A 19,997-nucleotide genomic window follows, 5' to 3' on the forward strand; every position below is an offset into this window, starting at 1 on the left:
TTGTTTTTGAAATGTAAGAAATTTTAAAAACTTTAAGACCCCACAGAACTTTTATTCAACAAGAATGCATTACATTGAATCTTTTTGTCTTGTTTCTAGTGCAAGCATTTTAGCAGAGGCATTATTTTAAATTGAAGACAAGATTATTTTATTTACCCATATTATTTTATTTACTTTATTTTTACATATTATTTTTGAAAACATAACATTTTTGCTTAGTGGTTCTCAACCGGTGGGGAGCGCGAGTAGGCTACAGGACGATCCAAATCTTTGTTTGGATTCATCGGATCTATTTTTGCTGCTAAAATAGACCAAAACAGACATAATTTCATCAAAAATATATAATATATTTTTATATAATATATAAACTATACCGAAATTCCAAAGCTGTGATTTGACTGACATGAAGTGACCAATCACAGTCGACCTTGTCTAGTTTTACATGAAACGTAAGGGCGGGACAGGGCGGGTTGGATTTCTAGGGCCCCAACTGCAATGAACCAGCTTTGGGTGGGCCCAGCTTGCAAACGGTTGAGAAACCCTGGTGTAGAAAATGCTTCTTGACTTATGAATTGTTAGATATTTGTACAGTGGCCAAGGGAGCTTAACGTGCTGCAATTCATCAAAAACATGCAATGACAAAAAACACCAGCAAATTGAGAAAAGATCTTCATCTGTTTAACAGCACACATGCTGCAAATCCTCACAACACAAACACCTGTTTAAAAAACACGCTGCATTTTCACACAATGTAAACAAATAAATAAAACACCCTGCATTTTCTCACAATGCAAACATTTTACAAAAATGTGCTGTATTTTCTCACAACACTTTTAGATATCTCTCAACACAATGAAAATGTTTCAAGGAGACTCCAAAACGTGACGGACCCAGCTATTTAGGTTATGGTTATTAGGCTAATAAATACTAAAGACAGGAGAATCGGGATATTAAAATAAACAAAACAACTCAGTCAAAGATCACCTACAACTTCAGTGAGCAATAATCATGGCACAGCAGCGTCTGTCACATATTAGGGTCTCCTTGAAACATTGCCCTTGTGTCCGATGTTTTCGTGTTGTGAGAAAATGCAGCACGTTTTATTCATTTGTTTGCGTTGTGAGAAAATGCAGCGTGTTTTATTCATTTGTTTGCGTTGTGAGAAAATGCAGCGTGTTTTATTCATTTGTTTGCGTTGTGAGAAAATGCAGCGTGTTTTATTCATTTGTTTGCGTTGTGAGAAAATGCAGCACGTTTTATTCATTTGTTTGCGTTGTGAGAAAATGCAGCACGTTTTATTCATTTGTTTGCGTTGTGTGAAAATGCAGCGTGTTTTATTCATTTGTTTGCGTTGTGTGAAAATGCAGCACGTTTTATTCATTTGTTTGCGTTGTGAGAAAATGCAGCGTGTTTTATTCATTTGTTTGCGTTGTGAGAAAATGCAGCACGTTTTATTCATTTGTTTGCGTTGTGTGAAAATGCAGTGTGTTTTATTCATTTGTTTGCGTTGTGAGAAAATGCAGCGTGTTTTATTCATTTGTTTGCGTTGTGAGAAAATGCAGCGTGTTTTATTCATTTGTTTGCGTTGTGAGAAAATGCAGCACGTTTTATTCATTTGTTTGCGTTGTGAGAAAATGCAGCGTGTTTTATTCATTTGTTTGCGTTGTGAGAAAATGCAGCACGTTTTATTCATTTGTTTGCGTTGTGTGAAAATGCAGTGTGTTTTATTCATTTGTTTGCGTTGTGAGAAAATGCAGCGTGTTTTATTCATTTGTTTGCGTTGTGAGAAAATGCAGCGTGTTTTATTCATTTGTTTGAGTTGTGAGAAAATGCAGCGTGTTTTATTCATTTGTTTGCGTTGTGAGAAAATGCAGCGTGTTTTATTCATTTGTTTGCGTTGTGAGAAAATGCAGCACGTTTTATTCATTTGTTTGCGTTGTGAGAAAATGCAGCGTGTTTTATTCATTTGTTTGCGTTGTGTGAAAATGCAGCGTGTTTTATTCATTTGTTTGCGTTGTGAGAAAATGCAGCACGTTTTATTCATTTGTTTGCGTTGTGTGAAAATGCAGTGTGTTTTATTCATTTGTTTGCGTTGTGAGAAAATGCAGCGTGTTTTATTCATTTGTTTGCGTTGTGTGAAAATGCAGCACGTTTTATTCATTTGTTTGCGTTGTGAGAAAATGCAGCGTGTTTTATTCATTTGTTTGCGTTGTGAGAAAATGCAGCACGTTTTATTCATTTGTTTGCGTTGTGTGAAAATGCAGTGTGTTTTATTCATTTGTTTGCGTTGTGAGAAAATGCAGCGTGTTTTATTCATTTGTTTGCGTTGTGAGAAAATGCAGCGTGTTTTATTCATTTGTTTGCGTTGTGTGAAAATGCAGCGTGTTTTATTCATTTGTTTGCGTTGTGTGAAAATGCAGCACGTTTTATTCATTTGTTTGCGTTGTGAGAAAATGCAGCGTGTTTTATTCATTTGTTTGCGTTGTGAGAAAATGCAGCGTGTTTTATTCATTTGTTTGCGTTGTGAGAAAATGCAGCGTGTTTTATTCATTTGTTTGCGTTGTGAGAAAATGCAGCGTGTTTTATTCATTTGTTTGCGTTGTGAGAAAATGCAGCACGTTTTATTCATTTGTTTGCGTTGTGAGAAAATGCAGCACGTTTTATTCATTTGTTTGCGTTGTGAGAAAATGCAGCACGTTTTATTCATTTGTTTGCGTTGTGTGAAAATGCAGCACGTTTTATTCATTTGTTTGCGTTGTGAGAAAATGCAGCGTGTTTTATTCATTTGTTTGCGTTGTGAGAAAATGCAGCGTGTTTTATTCATTTGTTTGCGTTGTGAGAAAATGCAGCACGTTTTATTCATTTGTTTGCGTTGTGAGAAAATGCAGCGTGTTTTATTCATTTGTTTGCGTTGTGTGAAAATGCAGCACGTTTTATTCATTTGTTTGCGTTGTGAGAAAATGCAGCGTGTTTTATTCATTTGTTTGCGTTGTGAGAAAATGCAGCGTGTTTTATTCATTTGTTTGCGTTGTGAGAAAATGCAGCACGTTTTATTCATTTGTTTGTGTTATGAGAAAATGCAGCACGTTTTATTCATTTGTTTGCGTTGTGAGAAAATGCAGCGTGTTTTATTCATTTGTTTGCGTTGTGAGAAAATGCAGCACGTTTTATTCATTTGTTTGCGTTGTGAGAAAATGCAGCGTGTTTTATTCATTTGTTTGCGTTGTGAGAAAATGCAGCGTGTTTTATTCATTTGTTTGCGTTGTGAGAAAATGCAGCATGTTTTATTCATTTGTTTGCGTTGTGAGAAAATGCAGCGTGTTTTATTCATTTGTTTGTGTTGTGTGAAAATGCAGCGTGTTTTATTCATTTGTTTGCGTTGTGTGAAAATGCAGCGTGTTTTATTCATTTGTTTGCGTTGTGTGAAAATGCAGCACGTTTTATTCATTTGTTTGCGTTGTGAGAAAATGCAGTGCATTTTTTAATGTGTATGCGTTGTGAGGATTTGGAGCATATGTGCTGTCAAACCGATGAAGATATTTTCTTAATTTGCTGGTGTTTTTTGTAATTGCATGTGTTTTCTTAAATTGCAGCACTTTAAGCTCTCTCGGCCATCATACAGTATATTTGGACAAAAAACAAGACAAAACTACTGTATAAGTAAGAAAAACATTTTTTGCAGTGATGAAATAAAACAAAAAATATTTTAATAAAAGAATTAAAAAGAAATGCAACACCATTGACCCAAAACATACACTTTATAAATTTCAAATAAAAATACTTTTCAGGATGAGTCCATCAAATTTTATTTTTAACTTTGCTATCAAAAAACTTTAATATTTAAACAGAAATTGTTACTTTCAATTGTAATATTTCTATCAAATACATTCAATCTTAAGAAGACTTTCAAAAAATATATCACTAATGCCAAATTTCTGCAGGTTATACTTGTGAAATGATCATGTAAAAAAATAACTCATACCACTGAGGCATTAAAATGTCCAAGCATAGCTTTCTTTATACTGTTTCAGATAACACGCATTACAAATGTGTTTTTTACAGTGCAAGATCAGGTTAAATCATGCATTAATGCATACTTCAGAATGGTATGCAATACATGAACCCTTCGACTCTTTTCATCTCAATTTTAGAAGCATCTTGAAAAATATATAGCAAAACCAGTGCTGTGATATATCTGTACTGTAATAAAACACTGCAAGAAGTCATTTAAAACAGATGCCACATTGGCCTTAATGTTCACTAGCTGCACTGTAATATTTGATCAGCACAAAAAAAAAACCTGCCGATTGACATTGCTCCAAGCTGAACAGCTGCCATCCGGGCAGATTGGAAATGCAGAACGCTTAAATGTGGTTTGAGACGTTTACATTTAAAAATGAGTTCAGATGCTTTTATTCACTTACGAAGCATTCAAGACAAGCATGTAATGGGAATTGAACAATAATAAATACATGAGCAGTTATTCACTGTATCTGACGTTTTAGAAGATGAGAAAGTTACATCAGTATCAAAGCATGATGAAACTATACCTGTGCCTCCTTTTAAGGGCCTGTAGGCAATGAATATTTAAAGAATGTTTAATATACAATTGAAATCAGAATAATTCGCCTTCCTCTAAAATTTTAATTCTTTTATATTTTTTCCCCTTAATTTCTGTTTAACGGAGAGATTTTTAAAAAACATTTCTAAGCATAACAATTTTAATAACTCATTTCTAATAAGTGATTTCTTTCATCTTTCCCATGATGACAGTACATAATATGGTAACACTTTATTTTGATGGTCCATTTGAGTATTAGTAGACTGTCTGCTTAATATCTGTTGATACTGCTCCTTCAACAGATCTTTAACTGACTAAAGAAACTTTGCAAGTACAAGTCAACTTACACTAACCCTAACCCCAACAGTCTACTTATAATCCAAAGAGAATTAGTTGGCATGTAAATGCAAAGTAACTTCAATTCAACAAACGGAGCATTAAAATAAAGCGTTAGCCATAATATTTTACTGGATATTTTTTAAGACGCTAGTATTCAGCTTAAAGTGACATTTAATGGCTTGACTATAGGCTACTTAGGTGAACTTTAACTTTGTATAACAGTGGTGTCTTATGTAGACAATCTAAAAATATATATTGCTTAAGGGGCTGATAATATTGACCTTAAAAATGGTTTTGTTTTTTTCTTAAACTGTTATTATTCAAGCTGAAATAAAACAAATAAGATATGATATTTTATTCTCACTGAGTAACTACTGTAGGTTTAATAAATTGTTTGAATTACCTTTTTTACTTTTTTTAAAAGTTAAGATTTCGCAACTAAGTAGCCATATTTTTAGAATTTTTGCATTTATTTAAAATATGCCTATATTTTACAGGTCAAAATACATAATGTAAAAAAAAAAAAAAAAAAAATCAACTGGTTAAATGATTTTCTGGTTAAAACAGCTGCTGCAAAATAGCTTAAATAAAAATGCTTGAAATATTTAAATGCTAAATTGCAATAATTGCTGCAAGAAAATAATACAATGTTTTAAATATCAGATTTTTAGTAGAGGAGAAATTGGAAGAAGAATAATATTATCACATTAATATCCCAACATATTAATAAAACAACTAAACTGAACATTGCAAATCATGCTGGGACTTTTGCAAGCTGCACTTCCGAGTGATGATGATTTATGTAAACCACTGAAAAAAAAAACACCTTCACGGCAATCAGTCAAACTCAAGAGGAATTTGTGGAAATGAGTTTCAGAGAGTTAAATGTTTAAGCAGAGACTCGCCACGTATAAGCTTGCATACTTGAGATGCTACTGGATTCATTATTCTCTTTTCAGGTCAGGTCAGGTTCCAATTCAGTGGCCTTAGAAGGCAGCAGTATTTGTAGACAGAGAAAGCAACGAACACACACACACACACACACACGCACGCACGCACGCACGCACGCACGCACGCACGCACGCACGCACGCACGCACACAAACACACAGTTGGAGACAAAACTATTAGCAAAATTACTAGAAATGTTTATTTTTTTTTAAATATTTGCTTGTAAAGTTTAACAGAGCAAGCAAATCCACCATAGTGTTTCCAATAATATTTCCCTTCAGGAGAAAGTCTTGTTTCTTTTAGTGTGGCTGAAAAAATGCTGAGGTGCTTATTTCTTTTAAATGCTAAGGTGAATTATTATGTTTTGTTTCCAAAAACCACTGTTGTCCAACGACCTGCCCGATTAACCATACTTACCTAATTACGTACTGTCATCATTGCAAAGACAATAGAAATTAGTGTTTAGAAATGAGTTAAAGATATTTTGTTATATTGAGTATATATAACAAATAATTTGGATGGATGGATGGATGGATGGATGGATGGATGGATGGATGGATGGATGGATGGATGGATGGATGGATGGATGGATGGATGGATGGATGGATGGATGGATGGATGGATGGATGGATGGATGGATGGATGGATGGATGGATGGATGGATGGATGGATGGATGGATGGATGGATGGATGGAATTTCCCGGGAGGGGACTAATAAAGTGTGATCTCTGACCTGCAGTCTGGCGTGTTCCTCCAGCAGACGGTCATACTCTGTGGTCAGATTCTCAGCCTGCTTCTTCATGGCCTTCACATCACTGTCTGACTTCTGAAGAGCTGCACACACCAGCAAACAGTGGACAAAATCAGCAGAAATAACACCAGTTTAAGATGTGCGTTAGATTTTCTGTACGATTTTAATTCACTGTAGCATCAAATGACTTTCATTGGAAGGTGTGGTCCACTTTTCACCTTATTCTGTTCAGACAACACTATTTGAAAGTCTTTGAAAGCAGTTTCCTATGCTCACAAACATGTAGCAAAATGTACCAACACTAATACTAGACAATACTAATAAAAAAGGAGTTTCTTATGCAGTTTCAATACATTTTCTGGCATCATTATTCCAGTCTTTAGGGAATGTGATCCTTTATATTTGAAAACATATTAAAATGTAATTTTTTACTGCAATGTAAAGTTACATTTTTGGCATCATTAATCCAGTCTTCAGTGAATGTGATCCTTTAGTAATATTTTAAAATATTATTGTTATTTAAACTAATCATTTTCTATTTGAAAACATATTAAAATGTAATTTATTCCTGCGATGTAAAGCTGAATTTTCAGCATCATTATACATGTCTTTAACGTAAAATCATGCTTCAGAAATCAGTCTAGTTTGCTGATTAGCTGTTCAAGATAAAGTGCTCAGCATAAATGAGTACACGCCATTTTGAAAAGGAATATTTTAATCCATTTCTCAGTGAATATGGGTAATATATATTGGCGCATTTAAGCAAAACAGATTTATGAAACAGATATATTTACTAATATAATATTTTAGTCACAGAACGTCTTTAGAAATCGAAATATAATACAATTAAATTCATGCAAAATATTGCAAAAAAATTACAAACTTCAACATTTCAACTAAATTGTGTATATTTTTTGTTTCTCTTGATATTTGCTATTTTTGAAAATGTTATTTAATATTTCTCTATAACATATAAATTTGGGCTACTACATTTTGAACAAGTTATTTTGTTAGATAAGCTCCAGATTTGGCTTCAGTACTGACTAAGTTAATGTATATGCAAAAATATAATACTGTAAAGCTTCCTATAGAAAATATTAATTTAAATGAGAGATTTGTGAGGGGTGTACTCATATATGCTGAGCACTGTATATTTCTGATTCATCGCGATGATGAAATATTGATATTTTTGGATAACTAATACCTTCTATGTTAACCAAAGAACTGCATTTATTTATATTACACATCTTTTGCAACATTATGAATGACTTCACTCTCCCTATTGATCAATTTAATACTTCCTTTCTGACATTAATTGACTTTAAAAAGTTCACACTGACCACAAACTTAAAACAGAAATCAATAACACATTTTATTTATATAACCTTAAAAGAACAGGTCATCCTGAAATCTCTTGCTAAAATGATAAAACAATGTCTTTATTTTAATCTCACTGATAGTTTTGTGTACTACCCCTTAAAAAGTGCTTACACTCAAGATGACCCCTTTACCCCATGGAGATGGAGGGTCATCAGCAGGCCTTGACCCCCTCAGCACTGTCTATGGGAATGGGAATCATGCTTACTGTGCTCATTCTTCTATGAGGAGTTTACTTCTGCTTCTGTTTTCTTGTGTTGCTCACTGTAGAGTCATTAGAGGGAACTAATCAACTTTCTAAACCCTCAAAATTTCACGTTTACATTTAGTCAGTTAGTAGATGCTTTTGTCCAAAGTGTCTTACAATTGACAAGGCACTCAGTGATTCAACAAGAAGAGAAACACACACAATAATGGCTAATTATATAAAGGAACTCTTAGTGCTCATAGAATTAAGTGCCAGAGTATGGAGGGGGGAGATTTTTTGCTTTTTTTATTTAGAGAAAGAGGGGATTGTTTCTACAGGAAGTTTGTCAAGCCCACTCACCGGTGTGAGGCACACTTTATAATATGGATGCACAATATTGAAAAAATCTGACATTGCATTATTGTTTTTCCGTGATATATGTTGTGATACACTGCATCTATACAATTTCACCAAATGATTGAATAGCACTATTTGGAAAGAACCTTAGAGAGGATGCGCATGCATGCCCGCCATGTTTACTTTAGTGAACAGAACCTGTATAGGTTGTGAATAACAGGTTATAAAGTTGTAAATAAGGTCCAGTTTGTTGCACAAAGCGATCGTTTGGGAGCCGCACGAGAAGAATGATTTGCATGTTTTTTTTTTTCTCTCACAGTGACTGCAGCCATGACATGAATGCAAGCAGCAGTAAAAGTGAAAACGGCGTCCACATCCTTTAAACGATTATAACGCATTTTAGAGTTATGATTACGGCAAGCATTTATTGTTTTTTTTTTTTGAAGCAAACAGAGAGTTGTGCATTAAAATAAGTGTTTACTTAAGTCAGTACAACTACTCTAGTCTTTATAACGTTGAATATAATGCAAGAGGGAATCAGATAATGGCAAATGTCTCAGTGAAAAAAATTGTCTAGTAATGTTGTCAATGACAAATGGAAAGCATAACATAATAATTCAACTTTTTAGCATTATGCATAGTTGTATTCTGATGTCATGCTTTTACTGTGAATTAGCAACCAGGACAAATCTAAAGTCCACCATTCCAAGTCTATACAAATTTTAGCACTTTAACCAATAGTAGACCTACACATTTTACATCTACAGAATTGTGAGAAAATTGTGATCTTGATTAAAAAACAAACAAAAAAAAAAGCCTGATTGTCATTTTAGCCAGAATCGTGCAGCCCTAGTACATGCTTAGAACAATGTTTTTTTTACATTGTTCTAATATTAAAAAATAGATCTGCTTATAATTACATATTTATTTTGTAACTATATTTAAAATGACACTGTTAACCCATCCCTTACCTTAACCTTAAACCTACCCATGACACCTACATGAACACATGTTAATTATTTTTAAGGACTTGTGGAGCTGTTCATCAATAGATTTGCTCTTCAGTGTTTGGACTTTCAGCAGTGAAATTTAAACCACACTGAACTGAACTAAACGTAACTTCAACTCTGAAAACTGAACTGACACTGTTTCAATTTACTAGAACTATGTTAAGCTGCTTTGACACACTCTGCGTTGTAAAAGCGCTATAGAAATAAAGATGATTTGAATTGAATTTTCTGATGTAAGTAAATAATAATTAATTTGTACATTCCAATGCCACATGGCAAGGAAAATCTCACAGGCCACTTTTTTATAATGAAATCAAATCCTGGAGGTTTGTTCATTAGCCTAACTTTATACATACACATATTAGCTTCATTTCTTTGAATATGCAAACAGCGGTGAGCTCAAAGGGACAGTTCAAACAATAAAAGAATATAATTACTATTTACCTACCCTCAGGTGATTAGAAACCTTTATGAGGTTTTTTTGTCTGTTAAACACCAAGTAATATATTTTGAAGAAAGCAGAAAATCTGTAACCATTGACATCCACAGTAAGAAAAACAAATATCATGGAAATCATTGATTAATGATTACAAAATATCTTTCTTTCTTCTGTTGAACACAAAGGAACTCATGTTTGGAACAAGCGAAAGAGGAGTAGAGTGAATGTAATTTTTGTGTGAACTGTCCCTTTAAGCACTGTATGAGCGATTCAGACTAATATACCTTTCTTGGTTGCGTCGAGTTCGTCCTTCAGCTGCCGGACCTCTTCCTTCAGATTTTTCTTATCCTCCTCCACGCCACCTTTGGCCTTTCCACCCACTTCAGGCACTTCAACACCCGCCTGCCGCAGTTTCTGATGAGACACAGTCAGGTCTTTTGTTAGTCATATCATGGGATAATCAACTATTTCTCAAATAGTGTTAATCCAAGTTCCCCGAAGATATCAGAAGGGTGGAGATTATGGGATGACCAATAATCAAGATCTATTTGTTTTAGCAATACATGCTATTTTGAGTAATTTTTTTCTTTGTCTCAATCAATGATTCCTGTTAACAAAATCAAGTTCTATCCTGTTTCATTCAGAAAAACATCAGATTGCATAGATGGAAATGCACGGCTTCTCTAAATTTACAGCTTATGGTTTTGTCAATAATAATCACATTTTCTTCAAATTTAAAATAAAAACTTGGTCATAAAGAACATTAAACAACGTCAAAATAGCAAAATGTTTTGTTTTTTATAGCGGTGTTTCGTACCATCAAAAAGACATTTGCACAGTACTATGGATACATAGAATGATAAAACAAATGAACGGTACAACGACCAATAGAATGAAGGATAGAACAAACGATACAATGAATGAACAGACAAAAATAAAATGAATTTACAAACAATAGAACAAAAAATAAGTGATAGAACAAACAGAAAAACGATAGAATGAACAAACAGTAGAATGAACAAGCTAACGATAGAACGAACAAACAAACAATAAAACAAACAAACAAACAAACAATAGAACAAACGATATAATAAATGATAAAACGAACAAACAAATGATAAAATGAACAAACAAACGATGAAAAGAACAAACAAATGATAAAATGAACAAACAAACGATGAAAAGAACAAACAAATGATAAAATGAACATAAATGACAGAGCGAACAAACAAATGATGAAAAGAACAAACAAATGATGAAAAGAACAAACAAACAAACCACAGAACAAACAAACGATAAAACAAATGAACAACCAATTGAACGAATGAGCAAATGATAGAACAAACAAATGATAAAACGAACAAACAAATATTAAAACGAACAAACAAACAAACAATAAAATGAACGAACAAACAATAGAATGAACAATCGATCAATAGATAAATGGATATGTAGTTGTGTTTTTAGCAATTTAATTTTTTTCCCCTAATACATCTATATAATTGTATTTATTTTATACAAACTGAAGTGGTTTTATTATTATCAACATAAACTTAATTTTTAATTTAGAAAAAAAAAAATATAGCAAAAAATATTTTTACATTTATAATTTCATTTTCAGCAAAGATTTCACAACATAAAGTTTTGTAAGATTAAATTTTTCTGTAACAAAAATCAAGCCCCATTCTGCATTTTAACAAATATCCTGCTTCATCCTGAAAAATGTCACATCACACACATAAAATGTGTCGTAAACACAGAAAGATATTTCAGCTAAAATAAATCCAAACCTGCAGCTGGAAGACCTGCCAAAACAATTCCCTGAAAAGCTAAACCACTGTCCTGTTGGCTCAACTCCTCATGGGAAAAAAAAAAAAAGAAAACCATCTACAGGCCATTCATTGACATGATAAGTTAAGGTGACAAAAAGATGCTCTACTTTTCAGGGATCACAATGCTGTTAAAATAAGGTTTATAAATAATCTCTATCCATGTCATTAGCTTAGGAGATCCCGTTAATCAGGAACCATCCGCTGTAAATACAGCTAAAAATGGTTAATATTTCAACAAAATTTTGGAAAACAACAGCAAATCTCAAAACCAAGAGGCCATCAGTATTTCTGTTTTCCAAGAGGAAACAGTGTGTGAGTGTTAAGGTGAGTCTGCAGCCAAAAACTTTTTTTTTCAAGCTATTTTAGATTTTGGCCGATAACACTATTTTAAGGCATACTTGTTGCACGTATTCCATGTATTTACTGTAGTAAATAAAATTAATTATGCATAATTACATGCAACTTACCCCTAAACCTAACCATACAGTAGGTACATGTAATTATTGTACTTATTGTATTAGTTTAATGAATAGTAACCCTGTATCAAGAACACTTTAAATTAAAAATGTAATCTTTTGGGGGGTTTTGATATAAAGTGTTAATGGCTTTAAGTGTTTATTTTGTCACACTATCAATTTGTCTGTTCAGATCTACACATTTTAAAGGCCATTTTCTTAAAAGGAGTTTTTTTTCTGGCCATTTGGCAGTATTTTTTAATTATGGAGTGAGGAAAAGTATATTCAAATCAGTGTGTTTACTTAAATAATACCTCATATGCAAACAAAAACAACATGTAAAAATGTAATACAAAAAATGTTTTTAATGTATTCTATAGACGAATTACCAGTTTGTAAACATTCAGGATGCGCGCGCAGCTAGTTTACAGAAAAAAAACGTGAGCGCAAACATTTACAGCAAGGGAATGACATCCGATGCGGTACAGAGTTTGTTGTTGTATTAGAGATAAGTTATACTGATTACAAATTATATACATTATTTACATAATGCTTTCAGCATATTATAACAGCTTGTCACCCAGTGATATGCACAGTTATTCGGCTAAATTAATGTTAAAGTTAGATATTGGATAAGATAAAATGGCCAAGCATCCAGCCCGAAATAATGAACCATCTCATTGAAACTACAAGTGATTTTACAAGAGAGAAGTTAAAGGCCTACAAGTCTTTGGATGCCAACAATGTTGTTCTGTGTGGTCATGTGTAAGAAATAATGTTCCATGATTACCAGATTCAAAACTATGCAGTGCTAAAAACCGAGGTTCTGCCTAGCCAAAGACAAGGAAAGAAGACGGAGCTGTACAAGGCCTGGGTAATCATCAACAAGCAAAACAACAGCATTCTGACAGCGAACGCCACCTGTATAGCAGGGTATGTAAACATACATTTTTATATTTTATTCTAAGCATTCAGTGTCTGCTGTTTAATTCACCATATTTAACAGTTTTTGCTGAAATCAATGATGCAATCAAAAACGAGTAATGTGTATGATTCAGCATAGCGTGAACTTACCTGATATAAAATGAGAACTGCAGATTCAAGCATTTTTAATTAGGTCCTCACTCCATTCAGCTCCCTGTTAGCCAAAGACATCTGCGGTTGGCATTAAAAGCTGAATGGTGTACGTTAAAATGTACGTTTTAATTTGATTTTGGCATCCTACCGCACAACACGACATGTTTGCTATTGCAACTGGTATGCACAGCTGAACTCGTGTGACGTTATGTGTGACGTAGGTTGGTGATTCCCCTATAAACTAGGAAGTATAGTTAAACCATTAAGTTTTATTTACCCTTGTCACCTGCAGTGTCTTGCCTTTAATGACTGAAGAAAAACCAACTACTGTGGTTTAACTAAACACCACATATTTTGGATTTCATAGGGTCATTATTGAACCCTAAAATAGTTTAAAACTCATTGAAAATTTGTGCCCAGGACTACATTTCTGAGAACTGAAAAATATATACCCTGGACTACATTTTTTATGCAGTTTTTGTTTTCACAACCCCAGTAGAGGGCATGGTGTACATTTTTGAAAATCTCAAATACATTACTGGGGCATGTTTTCAGAGGCCGATGTAGACATTTCTGGAAATTTCAATATCCTTCTCGTGCACATCCGTGAGAGAAGCCAATTGGCTTGTCGTCGTGCATAATATATCAGCTTGATATAGACTCATCCACACACCCCTACCCTAAACTTAACCCAACCAAGTCAGCGGTAACACCCCATATAATTTGTCGCAACCATAAGTACTAGTGAGCACATATTTCTTAGTTCTCAAAAATGTACACCAGGGCACATTTTCCCAAAGAGCACATGCATAAAAACATAATGTACTCTTGTTCTGCTTACAAATTAACACACAACAGCACAAGGAGCATCGCTGTAAAGTTGTTAAGGGTCATGCAAGTTTCTCATACCGTGAAAGACTCCCTGTACATGTTAGACAAATCATTAATACCTGCCTGAGTGAATATTTGAGTGCTTAACAGCTCAAGGTATGCGACTCGAGGGACATGGACGTTCAGAAATGAGCCCTTTCCAAGTGACCCAGACAAGGAAACAAACACAGGGGAGACTTTTAAATCACGTCAAACAAGAGAAAGATGTTTTCTTGCCTCTGGAGAGAAAGAAAAAAACTAGATCTGGGTCAGATGATGTTTTGGATGATGTTTCCTGCAGATACAGTAAAAGAGAGTTCAAATACAACTGAAGTGTATGAAAAGACTAAACTTAAATGGGACACAGAGCAGATAGCTGGGTAATGTGCAAGCAATAATGACCCCTTCATGTATGCAATGGGACAATTTTTCACCTTGCTGTATAGCTGCTAGATTAACTGAATATCGATCTCGATTCAACCCCCCACACAAATCCTAAGCCAGCATCTCTACAATTCAGCCAATTATATTTTCAAGTTTGGGAGAAGCATGAAGGCGGTAACACAAGTCTTCACATTGTTTGATATACGTTGCTCAGCACTGTGAATCAGGGTATGTTCCATCCATTTCATATCCGTTTAAAAAAAAAAAAAAAAAAAAAAAAAAAAAAAGTAAATTAAGAAAACGTCCGTTTTTTGGTTTTTCTTTTGCTCACAAAAAAATTAAAAAACTAGATTTTGGCTCAATTTTCGTTTTTTTTTTTCTTCTTTTATTTAGGGTAGGAAAATGGAAAAACGACTTTAAAATTCATTATACACATGTGGGTGATGCTGAAAAGCCCATTTTCCTCTGATTGGTCAACCAAATCTAAGCTCATGATAATCAAGGTAGCCCTCAAAACAAGAGCCCTCTGCAGACCATTTCCAGGCTTTTAATTATTATTATTTAATTATATATATATATATATATATATATATATATATATATATATATATATATAAATAAACTAAGTTTACATATTCTGTCATTTGATCAGTTATCAGGCTTTCATTCATTGCGCCTTTGACGTACACAATGTAAAGCTCTGACAAGGTGCCTTTATTCAGCTTGTAGCCTATATAATAGTTTAGATTTGTTTACATATAATGTACCATATCTTTAAATGTATTTATTTTTTATATTTATACTTTATATAAAATATAAAAACATTATAGTTATTGCACATTAGTCTTAATAATAATAATAATAATAATAATAATAATAATAATAATAATAATAATAATTATTATTATTATTATTATTATTATTATTTAGGCCTACAGTAGCTTGGAAACAATCATGCAAACCAGGTGCTGCTCGCAAATGGCTATCTTTGGTCAAAGAAGATTGGCGGCAAACTATAGACCTACATTATTATTATTATTATTATATAGGCCTTATATAGGACAGACCGCCTCTGAGTAGTAAACAAACAGAGAAAGATGTTTCTTTCGCAAATTGTTAGCGAATCGTTAGCCCGCGAATGATGTATACTTTAGTAAACAGAACCTGTATAGACTGTGAACAACAGGTAATAAAGTTGTAAATAACATTCAGTTTGTTGCACAGAGCGATCGTTTGGGAGCCGTGCAGGAAGTATGATTTGCATGTTTTTTGACATGACATGTGCCGTACATCAACAGAATCATGAGAAAAATTGTAATTTTGATTTTAAGCAAAAAAAAATCTAATTTTAGCCAGAATCGTGCAACCCTACCCTGCCGTTTATTTAAAATTAAGAATCTATGCATTGCTTCCTGTAAAGGGGAGATGTACATTTTTTGGTCACGATAGCAAAAGAAAGTAAAAGAATGATTTCTAAGAAAACCATGCGCATAATAAAAAATTTAATAAAATACATTTTCTTATTAGCATATGAATAAATTAATCTATTAATTTTGTTGAAAGCACTTGGCAAAGACCACCAGTTTATTAAACAATTTACGAGAACAAAAATTACAACAACAAAAAATAAATAAATTCATTTTGATTAATGCTATAAGTGAGCTAAAAATAACATCTTCAAAGTATAGAACATTTCAACCACCAAACCCACACAAAACCCCATCAGTCCCTTATTACCGAAGGAGCCAGCTAATAGCATTATGCATTATTAAAAAACTATTTGACATGACTAATAGCAGCAATATAACCACACTTTATGAAGCAGAATCTTGCAAAATTCATGACCTTATTCACACTTGATTAAGTGTGAGACCGCTCCAACATTTGCCTGGGGACCAGTAATGGAAAACAGAGTGATCCTGAACAGATACAGAAACTTTTGACCAAGGGGACCAAAAAACTTTGACAAACTATTGACCGCCTTTTTCATTTATTTATTTATTTTAATGACAGCTAAAAACGTTATTCTTGCTTGTAATCTCAGTCTATACAAATTCCATCAAGTTGCACAATCATGTTGGATTCACTGAGTTTGGTTGTTGATGTAGATTCACAAATTAATAGCAACATTAAAATTTATCTTTATTAACAGTATTTTGTGACTTACATTTTTTTATCGTTTATTAATGATTTCAAATTGAATTATGAGACTTTGACCTCTCCTCTGAGAACTTTGATGTTAAAACATTTCTTAAAAACTGACATACTGACATTTACTAGTTTAAAGTGATATACTGTATTGTGTGGGTGGGTCAAAAAATGTGTAACAGTATGCATGCAGTATGCTTTGAAGGCAAAGGTATTTTTCTGTGTGGTTGATGATATACTGAAATGAAAAAGAGATGTTCGAGTTCGAAACATCGAGTTGCCGTCTAGATGATTGATAAAAAAATACATTTAATGTATTGTATGTTTTGGACTGTCGGAATTTCATTGTATTGATGTAAATATACAATTTTTCCTGTGAAATGATGGTTTTAAAGGTGAGGGTAAATGGATTAGATAGGTAAGATTGTTTTTAATCATCGAGAGACTCTCAAATGTAATATTTTTCAATGTTAGCTGTTGGATTTTCATTGTATTGATGTAAACCTTGGCAAATGATAATAATTGATATACAGTTTCTCTATGGAATGATGTTTGAAGTGTGAAGATAGATAGTTCTTGTGCGATTAATCATGGAATAATGAAATGAAAATGAGAGTGGCCGTCTAATTAATGATGCATTGTGATTGACTGTGGGATAAAAAGAGTGGAGTGAGAGGACTGTGTCACATACTGAGGAAGGCATTGTGCCGAAACGTTTGTGTCTTTAAATCACCTGAAGAATGTAAAAAGAAAAACAGTACGAAGCAATTACTTAATGAGTGTGAATCATTACCTTTTTGAATAATAACAGTATGCTTCCAAAATAAAAAATGCTCCCAGAATTTTTGTTATTGTGTGGACTTATTTCTATTTATAATATTTATTTATATCATAAACTACTAGAAATCTCGAAAAAGTCACTGTTAAACAGCAGAGCTGAATTTCCAACATTAAACCTTGTGTGCTGTTTGCAAGTGGTACTAACTGCAGAGCCACATGGTGCTCTTCTTCTACAAGTGGCGTCATTGGTTGGGGTGGACGTACGCATTAAAACAGCCCCCCCTCATTAGAAGTGAGCTCCACCCAAGTGGCTCTGCAGCGAGCACTCTCTTGCAGTTGGGGATGTTTTCATCCAATCGGGGGTGACTTTGAGGCCCCGTTTACATAATACGTTTTAGTTTAAAAACGCATAAGTTTTGCTACGGTTACGCTTTCCCTCCACAGTACGCCAGAGTTTGAGCGCCGAAAACAGAGCTTTTTGAAAACGCTGAAGAGGCCGTTTTCATTTTAAAACGCTGATGCTCTATCTCATTGTGGATGGGGGAAAAGGAGACATCTGAAAACGAAGGCGGGGCTGCAGACATTGTCCTATCTGATTGGGGCTTTTTCCTCAATATTAAGTAGCCTACACACAGTTCAGTCTTGCATCCTCTCCTTGAAAGTTCAGACTTCACAATAAGTTTGTTTGATATGGAAAACAAACTCTCAAGGACACGTTGCGTAAATCTTCAAAGGGAACAGTGTACTTTATAACCTCATTCACATCACACTGGCTACGCGGTTTCACTTTCTTAACAATAAAATGAAAACCTGATATAAGGAACTGCCTATTTTCATTCTGATATTAACTTAACAGACACCAAAAATGTTGAGGCGTCATATTTATATGACTGTCATCTTCACTGTATGCATATTTATAACAAAACGGAGCCTATAACATAACTGCCTCCTTTCAATTTCATTGAACAATATGAAACATGCCCTCTCTTTTACTGAATATCAGTTTTAATAATCAATAATGGCCATTATAAACGTATAACGTACAATAAGTTTATACAATGTGGAAATGAATGCGAGCAATCAGTCAAAAGTGCAGAATCAGTGTATGTGGTTACATAAATTAATATATTAACTTATCTTTGAGCTCAGCCAAAACACGTTACCTGAGAACATGTGATAGATTTGAAAGACCAAAGTCAGGGAATATGTCATTAGATAGAGGATAGATGAATTAAATATCACGTTTAACAAAAATAGTGAGATTAGATCCAGCGGTAGATCCTTAATGAACAGTCTGATGTGCACAGCTCTCATTGCTGCGGTGCATGCCAGAGTGTGTGTGTGGTCACGTGATGGGCGTTTTCAGCAGTATAGTGTGGACGGAGAGTTGTTCAGAAATGCCAGTGTGGATGCGAATTGTCTTCATTCTAAAATGTTGTTTTAAAACTAAAATAAATTCGTGTAAACAGGGCCTGAGTCTCAATTTGGCTACAACTGTCTCTGCATTTCAGCAAATGAAATGATTTTTGGTTACAAATCTTATTTTGATGCATATATATATATATTTTTAAATGCTTTGAAAAAGTAAAAAAAAAAAAACAACAAAACACTCTGGGCAAATTTACTACCCTTTCATTATGTTGGTGTCTGTTTTTGCCCCATTGACTTCCATTATAAAGACATTTTTTGATTGAAAAGCCATGACACCATAAAATTATTGACTGTTGTTGAAATTAAATTGATTATACCATTGATTCCACTAATTAATTTATTCCCACTTTACTTTACATCAGTAGTTTTTCTCATTTAATATATATTTAATAATAAATATTTTAGATTTTATTTAGCACACTTTTTCAATGTAAAAGTGCAGGTCGTATAATTGGACAATTTATTTTCACAAAAGTTATTTCAAACATTTAAACAAACACTTTCCATGTGAAGTCACCTTTGTAGATTTGATTATATAGATGTCTATATTTGAACCTTGTATTTAACCCAAGTATAAAGAAAACTAAACTGGAGGTTGGAATAAAATGGTAAAAACAAGTTAAAGTTTTAGTTAAAGTTAAAAGTTAAAAACTATAATAATGTTAAAAATGCCGAAAAGCCCAGAGGAAAAATTGGCCTTAATCCCATTTAAAATGTAACGATTAAATAACAACAACAACAACAACAACAACAACAATAATAATAATAATAATAAAAAATAAATAAATAAAAATAAATAATAATATAAATAATAATAATAATAATTATTATTATTTGTGTGTGGAATAAAAAGTCAAAGCCCTACTTAAAACCTGGTTACTAGAACTTCCCTCAACCCTGCACGTGGAAAGACTTATATGTATTATTTCTTGAAAAAACATAAATTTTTATGGGGAGAGGTTTTTCACTGTTGGGAAGAGATTAAATTTGTAACTTTTACTGTTAGTCATCAGTTGATTAGCTAAGATTAGTTAAATAAGATTAGCTTC

The 19,997-nt window shown here is 33.3% G+C and overlaps 1 protein-coding gene across 1 annotated transcript in view; it reads right to left on the reverse strand.

The window, feature by feature from the left end:
• The window catches only part of bcap31 (B cell receptor associated protein 31), a 53,591-nt gene that overhangs the window by 4,838 nt on the left and 28,756 nt on the right, over nucleotides 1-19,997 (reverse strand). The window contains exons 6-7 of the mRNA XM_056464038.1: nucleotides 10,256-10,385; nucleotides 6,584-6,684 (exon numbers count right to left, since the gene is read on the reverse strand). Coding sequence (XP_056320013.1) covers nucleotides 6,584-6,684; nucleotides 10,256-10,385 — 231 coding nt within the window. The remainder of the gene's footprint in view (nucleotides 1-6,583; nucleotides 6,685-10,255; nucleotides 10,386-19,997) is intronic.

Source organism: Danio aesculapii, chromosome 8, assembly GCF_903798145.1.
Source record: "Danio aesculapii chromosome 8, fDanAes4.1, whole genome shotgun sequence".
Taxonomy (NCBI): domain Eukaryota; kingdom Metazoa; phylum Chordata; class Actinopteri; order Cypriniformes; family Danionidae; genus Danio; species Danio aesculapii.